Below are 13,937 nucleotides of genomic sequence, written 5' to 3'. Positions count from 1 at the left end.
TTCTACTATAGGCACAAGGCTTGAAAGTATGGGGGAGGGGTCCAGTCAGTTACATTGATCCCAGTATGTAACTAGTACTTATTTCATCGACCCTGAAAGGCTGAAAAGCAAAATCAACCTTGGTGGAATCTGAACTCAGAGTGTAGTGATGGGTGAAATACCACTAAGCACTTTGCCTGGCATGTTAACAATTCTGCCAGCTTGCTGCCTTAATAATAATAAGAAGAAGAAGAACAACAACAACAGCAGCAGCAGCAGCAGCAGTATTAAAGAAGCAGTAGCAATCACAGGATGGCCCAACAGTTAAGAAGTTCACTTTGCAACCACAAGGTCTTGGGATTGATTCCAATGAATGGGATCTTGAACAAATGTCATTTTCTGTAGCCCTGAGTCAGGCAAAGGTTTGCGAATAAAGAGAAACTCTGCAGAGGATGGAATGTTCCAGGCAATTCAAACACATTGTGTCATGCAGCTCAGTGGAGTTCCTGGGAGTTTGGAATCCACAGCGTGCAACCCAAATTAACTGACCCCTCCCCACAACCCTTTCCTTTAAACATAACACACCATTAAGTACAACAGACACATAGGCACTAATAAAGTGGCCACCCTCTCTGATCTACTCTAGTCCTGTACAGCCCATCCTACCCCACCGTCGCTGGTTTTAGTAGCTGATTACATTAACAATGCACATGCCTGAGGTATATTCAGCCACTTACAAGCTAATTCAAGGAGTTTTGTTTATTGAATAATTGATCAGTCCTCAGTGAAATCAATGAAGATCTGTTTTGATTAATTAGCAATAACTTTTAATTAGCAATAACTATAACGATAAACATACAACAAATTTTGATTTCTGTCCTCAGCACAATGTGGGGTGGAGTATAACTGTTGTTTTTACTGACCCCAGAATGTGACTGGTATTATATTTTTGATGACCTCTGCAAGAGTGACAGGTGGAATTGGAACTTGGAATCACTCATAATCATTGTTTTAATGTTTCCGCTTTTCCATGCTGGTATGGGTTGGATAGAGTTTCTTGAGACAGATTCTTCCATGGTTGGGTGCCCCTCCTGTTGCCAACCCTTACCTTGTTTCAAAGCAAGGTAATATTTCCCCATGGACAGACATGTTTATGGCAGAATATTGAAAGTAAATGACACTGCTTGTATGATGGTGACACTCGTTTACAGCTGTTGTATGCTGTCAAAACAAGGAAACACACACAATGGGCTTCTTTCAGTTTCTGGCTATCAAATCCATTAAAAAGCTTAAGTTTCCCTGAGGCCATACTAGAAGACTCTTGGTGTCATGCAGTGGGATTGAACCTGAAACCATGTGTCTGGGAAGCAACCTTCTTACCACGCAGCCATAGCTGCACCTATTGGAGTCATAAATGAAATATCGCATTAAGTTTGGACTGACAGACTTCTGAGTCTGCCAATACAGTACAGATATCACTGAGTGGCTGTTAAGAGGTTTGCTTCACAACCTCATGGCTCTAGGTTCAATCCCAGTACATGACATACCTTGGGAAAGGGTCTTCTACCAGAGGCTCTGTTTCAGTGGAATTTGATAAAGACTCTGAAGATGCTCATCACGCATACAAATATACATATGTCTGTATGTAAGTATTATGTATATAAAAGTCCGTCCGTCTGTCTGTCCGTCCGTCCATCTATTTATTCCAAAATGTAACCACATGTGGATTGTTGGTGATTTTTTTTCCCTCCATCTTCCTTTTCTCTTGGACTTTCCTCTGTCTCCTGGTTCTGAAGAAGAGCTTTGCTCAAAACGTAAAACCACCTTTCTTTCCTTCCCTGAGCATCTAATTAACACTTTGCATGTACCATGTCCTCGCTTTGTTGTTTTTTTTCTTGTTGTCCTTTTTCTTTCCATTTTTTTTTATTATCTATCTGTGTGTGTGTGTGTGCATGCATGTGTGTATGTTGAGGAGTCAAAAGAATACTCAAAACAAAATATTTTGCTCAATTTACTCATCTGCTTGGTCCTATTTAGTCTAAGCTAAAAGCTCCACAGACAATTGTTCCAAGTTTCCCATTCTCATAGGCTGGAAACATGAAACTCGGTAACATACAGAGAAGGTTCCAGGGTTCCAGCTTACAATTTACAAAATACCCACACATACAAATATACAGAGAGATGTGTGTGTTCATTGTTAAGCAGTGTAAAAACTGTTATTAAAAAAAAAGCTAGGTGACCTACCAGTAGATAAACAGAGATTGATAAAATAAGTACCAGGCAAGATGGGGGTCAACATTGCTGACTAAAACCTTTGAAGGCTGAAGTCAAATTGTGGAAACTTGTAGAACAAGAATATCATAAAACAAAGTAGAACAAAATAAATGTAGTAGTAGTAGTAGCAGCAGCAGCAGCAAAATAGCAAAAAACAAACAAAAGAATAAGCATCACATTAGAATTGTTTAGTTTTATTGTCTATTTAACCCATGGTCAGCACTGATAGAACCTAATCAAGCATATTACACCCATGACCTTGTTACAGACTCAATTGTTCAATGAATCATTCTGTATTTTAAGTCATTAGAATGAAATCTGAGGGTGATTTAGCTGCTATTTTCAGCAGGTTAAACGACCTTGTGCAGGCTTCCCACTCTCAACAGTTCAACTTCATTTGCTAAATACACCAAAACAGGTTTGTTTTTCTTTTTAGTTGTTATTGTTTTGAGTTCAGATCCTTTTCAAATCAACTTATCTTCTCTTTCCACAACCCCCTCCCCCACCAAGGAGTTGATATAAAAAAATAACCAATCCTATATTGACCTCAATTCATTTAACCCTTTCGATACCAACCCACCTGAAACCGCTTCTGGCTTTATAGTACAAATGTCTTGCTTTCAAAAGTTCAGAATTAAAATCTTCCACCAAACCTTAGCAACAATTTATGTTCCTAACACTAGCTGAATGATAACGAAGTTATTTTACTAAATTCTTTGTTTTATTTAGAATTAACTGAAAGAAACCCAGAGTATCTCAACAGAAATATGGGACCAAAAGGGTTAACAGGATGTCCCCTTGCATCTCTCAGGCAAATTATTCCATCTCACTGTGTGACATTTTGGTTAAATATCATTTTGCACAATCCCCAGGTCAACCTCAGGCCATACCTTGTTAGTCAAGTTGGGTAAATGGAAACTGTAAAGAAGCCCGTCAGATGAATTCTACCAGTGAGTCAAATGTCCAGCCTTGTCTCACTGATTCTGTTTGAGAATTACTTTACTCTTTAGTCTTTAAACACACCCAAATATTCTACTTGTTGTTTGTTCAAAACAGATCCGGCCTTTCACACCTACCCTACAATGTCATACTAATTACTACTGATCACATCATCAAAATCTCGAAGCTACAAGATAATGCAGGATTAGTTGAAAACAATGTGAACAAATAAGGATTACATTTGACAGAATCAACTGAATGCTAAAGGGTTAAGATTACATGTGTCTGTGGAATATTCGGCCACATGATAATTCAATGAGCAGCAATTCCAGGTGATTGAATTCTCATTGTTGAAACTGAGAGAGATTCATCCATTTGATATTTATTTCCAGTTTTATGTTCTCAATGTTTGGCTAGGGTCCTCAAGTAGAAAATAAACTCCCAGTTGAATCCCCTCGTCAGCTAATTGCAGAAACGAAGCAGATGAAACTAAAATAATTTATTCCGTTTCATGAAAGTTTAACAAATGTACTGTTGTAGAATATTTAGTTACGTGACCTCAAGCTGAGAGAAAGCCATTATGTGATCACTTCACCTGCAAGAAATAGCAGCCAAACCACTTGTGGTAAGCTGTTTGAAGATATTACTTTTATGGTAGCTGTGGTTTGCACTCAAATATCCTTCATAAATGCCGACAGAGTTTGCAAACCATAATTACAAGTAACATTTAGTGTAGTGGAGGGCAGCATTTTGTCTGAAGTGTACCAACAGAAATAACAGAAATAAATATCAGTAATCTACCAATATCAATACAAGTTGGTTGCACATCTCTTCTACCAAAAAAAGTGACTTAGTACCGAGTTAAATAAAAGAATAGAAGAGTTGGCCAGCTCCAAAGACTTTAAAGGAAAGAGTTAAAAGAGAACAAGTAGCAGAGAAGCAAGAGTATGTGGAAGATCTTACCAGGTGGCAGTGGTTTAGCTTTGGCAAAATGAAACCAGGAATTGGAAACGTTTCCTAAAAATGACCAATCAATATGGTGCCAGAGATAATTAAAACAAAATTACAAAAGAGGCAAAATAGAAACAAACACGAAATAGTCAAGATCACAAACATAGGTTATAACATTGGAAAGTAAATATCTAAACACTACAACAACAACAACAATAGCAACATTAAAAACAATATTATACAATTATTTGAGAACAATACAAGTACATAATGCAGGGCTCCATAATTAAGGGGTTTGTAGAAATATTAAAGTACAAACATGCTGTATATAAGGACCTTGCTAAATGCAGCAATGTACTTTGAAACAAATACACATCACTAAACAGTTATGGAGTTAAGGAGACTAGAGATGAGATGGTCATTAACGGTGTGCCCTTGGGCAAGGTTTGTCCGTTCAGCAGTGAATTTGGAATGTAAAAATCTAGTTTGTGGAGACATTAATCACAGTTTATGTCAACTTGCATGAAAGATGAAAGGCAATGTAAGAATGGGTTGGAAAGGTAAGTGAATGTTGAATAGTTTTGTTGAGGTGTGCAGGAAAGAGAATGAATTAAATGAGCATTGATGTGTAATTGTGAATGGATGCTCAGTGGAAAAATGTGCTGGAAGGGTCCTTGCTGAAGAAAGTGCTGAGAGGTAAGTAAAGGCTAAGGAAGGCACAGGAGAAACAGTCACAGTGATAGGGAGGGAGAGGGGGAGGTGAGTGCTCGGAGACAATTGCGGCAGATGCTGAGCTAAAGATAACTACAAGCATGCCAAGATTAGAAGATAAAGCAATGATTGTAGTGGGATGCATAGAAAAATAGCAAGAAGGAAATATGTGTGCGTAGAACAAACAAAATGAAATCTAAACAAACATATCCCATGATACACCTGTAAGCTAAATACACCAGCCAGCCTTCAGAGAAGCCCTTTTGCAGCTGCTTTGCTTGACCTGCCAAAAAGAGCAGCTGAAGCTGCCTTATATCACACTACTGCTACACTTTTAATGTTATGATGGTTTCAGTCAGTCTGGATTGTGGCCATGCTGGGGCACAGATTCGAAAGGCTCCACTCAATCAAAATGACACCACACATACAACTTATATTTTAAAGTCTGGTGTATATTTTAACAATCTCTATTTGTTGTACCACTATGTTATGGGATATGAACATAGACCCCATTTTTCCAAAGATGTTCAAGACACACACACACATGTATACATACACATGTACACACACACATGTACACACACACACATGTCCACACACACACATGTCCACACACACACATGTACACACACACACATGTACACACACACATGTACACATATATGAATTACAAATATTAGATATTTGAGGGAGATGCCCTTCCTGAATAAGAAATAGGTTCTTATAAGCCAGCTTCCTGGAGAATCACGCACACACACACACACACAGAGGCATACGAAGGGTTTCAGCACAGTATCCATCTCACAATTTCACTCACATCAGAATTTCACGTTAATTCATCTTCCAAACATCAGTTTCATAATAATAATGACAACGATATTTTGAGAAAAATATGGTAACGAAGGGCTAATTACTTGTTACATTTGTACTTATTAAAACTAATTAACGAAAACAACTGTGAACTGATAAGTGAAATCAAGAGTTGACTTTAATCAAGCGTCTTTGATAAGGGTAAAGACAGTGCAATGTCCATCAACAATTAAATGTATGGAATTAAAGAGATCACATCAGTGATTCGTAGTCAGAGATAATTATAATCAACTTTGACAGCGTGTTGCGCATGTCCTTAAAAACTCTTCATTCCTAATGGTAGAGTCCAGCTGTGCCACAAACGAAGACCATAGAATGGGAATGACTCACCGGTCGTGCCAGACGCATAAAATTAACTTCCATCTCAAGCAGAAGGCTTCAAATTTGTGATGAGGGGGTGTATAGTCAATCATATCTACCCCAGTACCCAACTGGAGCTTTATTTTATTGATGCTGGACAGATGAAAGGGGAAGCTGATCTTGGCAGGATGTAAAACCTGACATTTGGAAGTAACGTTTATAACACAAAGAAATACAAAAGTAAAGCAGAATTTGGAAAGAAGTTAATATATTCAGTGATTCCCACATAACCTACAAAATAATATACAACAAGGCACAGGAGTGGCTGTGTGGTAAGTAGCTTGTCTACCAACCGCATGGTTCCGGGTTCAGTCCCACTGCGTGGCACCTTCGGCAAGTGTCTTCTGCTATAGCCTCGGGCTAACCAAAGCCTTGTGTGTGGATTTGGTAGATGGAAACTGAAAGAAGCCCGTTGTATATATATGTGTGTGGGGGGGGGGCGTGTGTGTTTGTCCCCCTAGTATTGCTTGACAACCGATGCTGGTGTGTTTATGTCCCCGTCACTTAGCGGTTCAGCAAAAGAGACCGATAGAATAAGTACTGGGCTTACAAAGAATAAGTCCCGGGGTCGAGTTGCTCGATTAAAGGCGGTGCTCCAGCATGGCCGCAGTCAAATGACTGAAACAAGTAAAAGAGTAAAAGAGTAACAATTTTTTAAAAACTGCTTCTGCCACAAGTCCAAGATATGGAGTGTGGTGTCCTGGAATTTTTAGAAAAAATATAATCTAGCTGATTGTTAAACTCTTCACTATTGAAAATCTTTACCACTCATGCTTCATCTCCTGCTAATAGAAAAGAAGACTCGACACTTTAACACCTCTCAGCTTCTTGTCCTTCTGTCTCTCTAAATCCTGCTCAAAATAATATCTAAACCTTCATTCTAAAGATTTAATCAGTAGAGAAAATTATTCCAACATTGTTATGACAGTTGTGTCATTTGTCGGCAAAATGAATTGCTTCCAGATTCAATCTGCAAGGAACTCACCTCTAATCAACAATACCTGCTTCTTACAGGTAACAATGATGGTATATGGTAACATTGATGGTATAAGGCGGAGCTGGCAGAAACGTTAGCACGCCGGGCGAAATGCGTAGCCGTATTTCGTCTGCCGTTATGTTCTGAGTTCAAATTCCACCAAGGTCGACTTTGCCTTTCATCCTTTCGGGGTCGATAAATTAAGTACCAGTTACGCACTGGGGTCGATGTAATCGACTTAATCCCTTTGTCTGTGCTTGTTTGTCCTCTCTGTTTAGCCCCTTGTGGGCAGTAAAGAAATTGGTATATGGTTGCACACTATAGGAGAGGGATCAGACAATTAAATTGCCCCTAGAGTCTAGCTGGTACTTTATTGACAATAGAAGGATAAAAGTAATGTTCCTGTTGGTATAATTTGAACTCACAACATAAAGGGACACAAATTGTGTTTGGTGCCTCTGCAAATTTACTGAGAGTACATCTATACACAAAAGCATTCCCTATTCATTTTTGCCCTTACTGTGAAAGTTTATTTTGGCCTAGTTGTTGAGGTTACACCAGGGTTTCTCAACCTTTCTGTACCATGCCCCACTTTGATTTAAACAACTCCCAAAAAACCTATGCTCCATCACAAATAAACAAAGTATATGCCGTGTGTGTGTGTTTGTGTACGTACATGCGCATATTTAGAAGCTTGGAGTGAGAATTTCTCAGCATTCCTGACACATGTCTGCCATTCCGCTCTGTCATCCATGGCATTAAAGTTCTTGGATTGTGCATCCAGTGTCTTCCAGCGATTGGTTGCTGAAATTTTCTTTTGCTGGTCGACCTCTTCCTTATTAATGAGAAGAAGGTTGCCGTATAAGAGCCACTGACTCCTCTCTATGACACTGACCAAAAAATCACAGCCTGTGTGTTCATCTTGTCGTCTCTCTGATGTATTGGATGTCTTGGTAGAGTGTTTTTCTAGTCATGTGTTGATGGCATGAGATATTTAGAACAGCATGGAACATTCTGGTGAATGTGTGTATACATGGGTGTGTGTGTGTGTGTGCATGTATACACACACACACAGACATACATACATACATGAGTAAAAGAAGTTTTAGCTGAAACTTTTATTACAAGTTTTATTCCCTTTTTACAGACCCTTTTCTAACCCTTATGAAGTAACCGATGCCAACCAAAACACTGCTATGCCTAACATGTAGAGTGGTTGCCTCCATCTTCTTTTAGATCAATCACAACTTCTACCCTCAACCATTCTTTCATGACATATCTTCAACAATTCTTCAATGAATTTCTTGATGCATCCAAAGAATGCTAGATTGTTTTCTTTAGATTCTAAGTATATTTTGATGGGAATAAAACTGGACATAACTCAAAGGTCAGTGATGTAGTCAGTCAGTTTATGGATGAGCGATTTTGTCCACATGGTGCTATCCTTAGTATAGAGAACAAGGACCATATCATTATCATTGTTTTAACATCCACTTTTCCATTTTATGTTTTTAATTTCATGCATACTCATTGTTTGTTTTTGGTTTTGTTGACTACATAGTATAGTAGGGTCAGTTGGGCACCATCTGCGAGAAAAGCAGCAACATGATGCAATTCACTCTGCCAGAAATTTGGAAACGATATGCTGTACTGTTTGGCATTTGTGCTAGAATCTCCAATATGAAAAGATAGTGAACACACAGAACCATTGTCTTGCTGTGTCCCCAAAACATGTACCAAGAGTGATAAAAAGCAAACATCCAGTCAACATCATGGTGTTTGGAATGATCACCAGCGATGGTCACGTTATGCCTCCATTCATCTCTCCACATGGCCTCAGACTCAACATGGGTGCCTACATCAAGTGCCTGGAGGAGGTAGTGCTGCTCTGGGTCAAGAGGGTGGCTGCTGGAAGACCTTATATCTGGCAACAGGACTCTGCACTACACTACACAAACAGGAGAACCCAGTCATGGCTGTCAGATAATTTCTGAAACCACATCACCCCCAATATCTGGTCACCTAACTCTCCAGACTGCAACCTCCTTGATTATTATGTGTGAGGTGCAGTTGAGCAAGAGCCCAACAAAACTCCTTGTAACACCAAAGATGAACTGAAGGCAAGGATCATGGCAGCATTCACCAACTTAAATAAGGAGACTGTGCAGAAGTCATCTGGAAATTGTGGTTGAAGCCAATGGCGATTTTATTGAGTGAATTTACTCTTTAGTATTTCAAAATATTTTTATGCAATTTTGGTAAAAAATATCTATTGAAATGAGATGTCAGTGTTGTTTTCATTTTTGTGTAATTTAGATGACAGTTTATTCACCACACCTTGTATATATATATTTCTTTACTACCCACAAGGGGCTAAACACAGAGGAGACAAACAAGGACAGACAAACAGATTAAGTCGATTACATTGACCCCAGTGCGTAACTGGTACTTAATTTATCGACCCCAGAAGGATGAAAGGCAAAGTCGACCTCGGCGGAATTTGAACTCGGAACATAACGGCAGACGAAATACGGCAACGCATTTCACCCGGTGTGCTAACGTTTCTGCCAGCTCGCCGCCTTATATATATGTGTGTGTGTGTGTATGTGTTTATGAATATATATATGTAGAGGCGCAATGGCCTAGTGGTTAGGGCAGCGGACTCGCGGTCGCAGGATCGCGGTTTCGGTTCTCAGACCGGGCGTTGTGTGTGTTTATTGAGCGAAAACACCTAAAAGCTCTACGAGGCTCCGGCAGGGGGTGGTGATCCCTGCTGTACTCTTTCACCACAATGGCGGTGCCCCAGCATGGCCACAGCTCAAGAGCTGAAACTGGAAAAACAAACAAAAACAAACAAACAATATATACACACACACACACACACACAAAATTAAATTTTGAATTAAAAGCAGCTGTAATAATGTAAACATTATCAGTGTCATTCATTCATTCATACATACAAATATATATATATATATATATTGAGTAAATGGGGGTTAGGAAGAGCATCCAGCTGTAAAAATCCTGTCAAAGCATTTATAGAAGTCTGGTCGGCTCTTCTCAAACCGTTCCACCCATGCCAGCATGGTAGGTGAACATTAAATGATGATGATAAGAGTAAAAAAAGAGAGACAGACTGTAGAAAAAAGGAAAATCTCCCTCGCATTTGAAAACTATGGAAACATTTTTAAAAAAAACATTTCATTAAATTTTTCCACAATTTAATTGTTTTTCATGCTTTACTATAAGTTGAAAAAGTCACAAAGACTGAAACCGGTACTAAAATGTTCTTCATGATAAAATTATTTTAGCATTTTCAACCTTGTCTCATTTTCCTTATATATATATATATATATATATATATATATATATACTTTATTTAAAGCAGCAGAAAATTCAACAAAACCTGTTACTCTGAGTTTCCTGTTGCTGTTCAAAACTCAGAGTAAGAGGTTTTGTTGAATTTTCTGCTGCTTTAAATAAAGCATATTACTCTACCACTGGTATTTGAGTACTCTTTTTTTCCACGTTGTTTCACATTTATGTGTTTACTCCGGTATATATATATATATACATGATGATGATGATGATATATATATATATATATATATATATGTATGTATACTGGAAGGAATTGACCGTAACACATGACTGTGGCTCATTGATAATGTCTCATATTTGAATTGAGAATAAAAAAGAATAAAACCCAACAAAGCAAAGCATTTAAAATATGTGACACAGAAGAGTATTTATGTTTGAAACCGAAATAACTAGTCCAGGAGGAAGACTAAGTTGTTTAACCCAAATACAGGCGTTTCATTGTATAGGCTTTTATAATCAGTAACACAGTAACCATGATCACTCAGGGTATCCAACATTTACTACTACTGCTACTACTACTACTACTACTGCTGCTGCTACTACAACTACTGCTACTACCGCTACTATTACTACTGCTGCTGCTACTACTACTGCTACAACTACTACTGCTACAACTACTACTGCTACAACTACTACTGCTACAACTACTGCTACTACTACTGCTACAACTACTGCTACCATAACTACTACTGCTACAACTACTGCTACTACTACTACTACTACTTTGCTATTATCTTGATGTGATTTAAGGGGAGTTTGTTATTTCTAGCAGGGTGACCAACCATGCAGAGGCCAACTTATTGGACCAAGAAGGCTACTTACTGCCGCCACACATAGCAAATGCTTTATGTCCATTTCTTCTTACAGTGAAAGGTTAAACAGGCCTCACAATGTCTCCTGACCCCTAATTACTGCCCTACATTACAGTAACAGAATAAAACTGATTAAGTTTGCTATATAAGCTGTTTATTTTGAATTCATAAATTTTGGCCCTTCTTCACAGCATGGCCTGCATGCATTTTATCCCATTACAGGCATTTGAGAGGTTGTCATCAGTCAAGGCTTAAGTGTCTGTCCTCAACGCAGAATCAATCCCTGTTTGAAGTTATCCCTCCTCTAAGTCGGATGCCTCAATTGCTGGTACCTTACAGAATTCACGTCTCCTCCAAGTAAAACATATTTTACAAACTGTCGGGTTTGTTGGGAGTGCTCAACTTCCTTGACAGGTCACTTTCACTATGGCTATGAAATCATATCGTTAATGCATTAAAGCAACATAACTCTTTGACAGGTGCTCCTTACAGTCAGAAGGAGGTGGGCACAAGGATTGTCTCCAACATGGGAAGTGGAGTGCATTGCAGCACACCGAGATTCTTCTCCATGATACTGAGTTAATGCAACCGGGGTTTAGATAAAAAGCTAGGGGCCAAGGAGACATCAATGTTCAGTCATCTTCTTCAATATTGAGTGATGTCACCTGATTTTTCTCTAGATAATAATAAATTATTCTTTTCAAATGTAATTAAAATCCTGACAGCATTGTGGTTGAGCCTATGACAGTGGAGACCTCTGGCATTCTTGGCCCCCAGACCACATCCCTGTTCACTGTTATCAGGGCAGAGCTGGCTATCTGCAAGTGTGAGGCCTGAGAGTCAGAGTGACTGTTCTGGTATATCTCCCTTGCCGTTCTCCAGAGCAACGCCTTTTCCATTTTGTCTGCTGGGACCATGAGCCAAACTGACCGGCCCTTTTTTAGATAACAGAATGACTCCAGCTTATGTCAAATGATTGAGAATGTTTAATCCTGCATCCCATTAGGATCCGGGTCATTACAGCTAAGAGCTGAGGAGATTCACTGGCTTTCAATAATATACGATTTATATATTACATAATACACACACACACACTTTGGTACATGGAATATCTTAATATTGACAGATTAGAATTAAGCTGGGTCTACACAAGGACAAGCTTTAAAGAGGACCTTATTTCGTACTGCAACAGTCCAGGCATCATCATTGCAAGTTTGGGGCCCTCATCACTCCATACCACTTTCACTCGGCTGAAACAGATGGCATTGTAGTGATTTCTTGACCAATATCACCCAGACGTACAATGGAACAAAGATCCTGGGTGGGGAAAGTTTGTGTCTGTCGGTCACAATAAAAGCTAGAAAGAGCAACCAAGTCTCTCTCTCAATCACAAGGTTGGTCATGGTTAAAATACTTCTGGTGCTATGTCTGCTCCACTTGGACTGACCGATTGGCTAAACATCAATAGACCCAGGGCTAACAACAACAAAGTTCCCTGCTTCTTTCAGAGTTAAAAAACTAAGTCTCTGATGACTGTTATTAGTGTTTAGCCCTAGGTTACATATGACCATGCATATCTGATCAAAGTCATTACACCCTTGACCATCACATCTATGTTTCTTAGAGATAATGTAACTAGGACTACATATAAAATGCCCTTTCTTTCTTTTTCAAGGCAAAAGAGAGGGATATTTTGCTGCTATTTCTAGCAAGCTGAGTGACTGGATATAGGCTTTCTCACTGATGTGGTATTGTTTGTGTAGATGCAATTAGAAAGTTCTAAAGTTCAAATGCTGTGATTGTTTATTCAGTTTTTTCTTCAAAAAAACTTCAGATAAAATTTGAATTAATAATAGATAAATATAATTGATCACAAGACATTGATAAATCTCAGACCTGATTCACCCCCACCCCACCCACGCAACCTATTATTGTAACGTCTCAGTTCATGTTTAAATCTACCCTTATAGAAAGAACAAGTAAATACATTTTACACAAAAATCCTTTTAACCCACAACATCCAAGATAAACGAATCCATTGAACCAACAAACATTCTTTTCTTTAATCAGTAGTACAGTGGTAAGTATCCTTGCCTGTCATGCCGGAGATTGGGGTTCAATTACCCACCAGGAAGGCTCGCAATTTATAGTCATAGATATGGCTGTGTAGTTAAAAATCTTGTTTTGCAACCAAATGGCTTCAGGTTCAGTCTCACTAAGGCAAGTGTCTGCTACAAGAGCCCTGGGCTTAACAATACCTTGTGAGCAAATGCTTTGGTAAACAGAAATTGTGCGGAAGCCTATCATATATATATATAAGGCTTCAAAATATCTTTCTTCCTTTCAACATGTTTCTTATAACATGAAATTGTATCATTATCACTAACTCCTTAATCATGATTATCACAAGTGAAACCTGTTGACTATGTAAATATTCTATTTCTTTCTTTCATTCATTCATGCATGCATGCATGCACACACGCACCACATACACACACACACACATACATACATACACACATTGTCCAACATAAAATTTCTGTGCATTTTCTTTCTATCATCATCATTTAACATCCATTTTCCATGCTGGCTTGAGTTGAATGGTTTGACAGGAGCTGTAAGCCAGAAAACTGTGCCACGCTTCACTGTCTACTTTGGCATAGGTTTTATGGCTGAATGCCCTT

At 38.7% G+C, this 13,937-nt stretch overlaps 1 protein-coding gene across 4 annotated transcripts in view; it reads right to left on the bottom strand.

Moving 5' to 3' along the window:
* LOC115224291 (A-kinase anchor protein 10, mitochondrial-like) overlaps positions 1-13,937 on the bottom strand; it is a 58,144-nt gene that overhangs the window by 37,941 nt on the left and 6,266 nt on the right. For 2 of the 4 annotated variants that reach the window (XM_029795117.2, XM_036513234.1), the window contains exon 2: positions 4,156-4,209. The exons of the other annotated variants lie outside the window; for them this stretch is intronic. In XM_029795117.2, the coding sequence (XP_029650977.1) occupies positions 4,156-4,209 (54 nt within the window). The remainder of the gene's footprint in view (positions 1-4,155; positions 4,210-13,937) is intronic. 4 annotated transcript variants of the gene reach the window in all.

This window comes from Octopus sinensis, linkage group LG25 (assembly GCF_006345805.1).
Source record: "Octopus sinensis linkage group LG25, ASM634580v1, whole genome shotgun sequence".
Classification (NCBI taxonomy): Eukaryota; Metazoa; Mollusca; class Cephalopoda; order Octopoda; family Octopodidae; genus Octopus; species Octopus sinensis.
The sequence above is the reverse complement of the archived record's forward strand: the minus strand, read 5'-3'. Positions and strand labels throughout refer to the sequence as shown.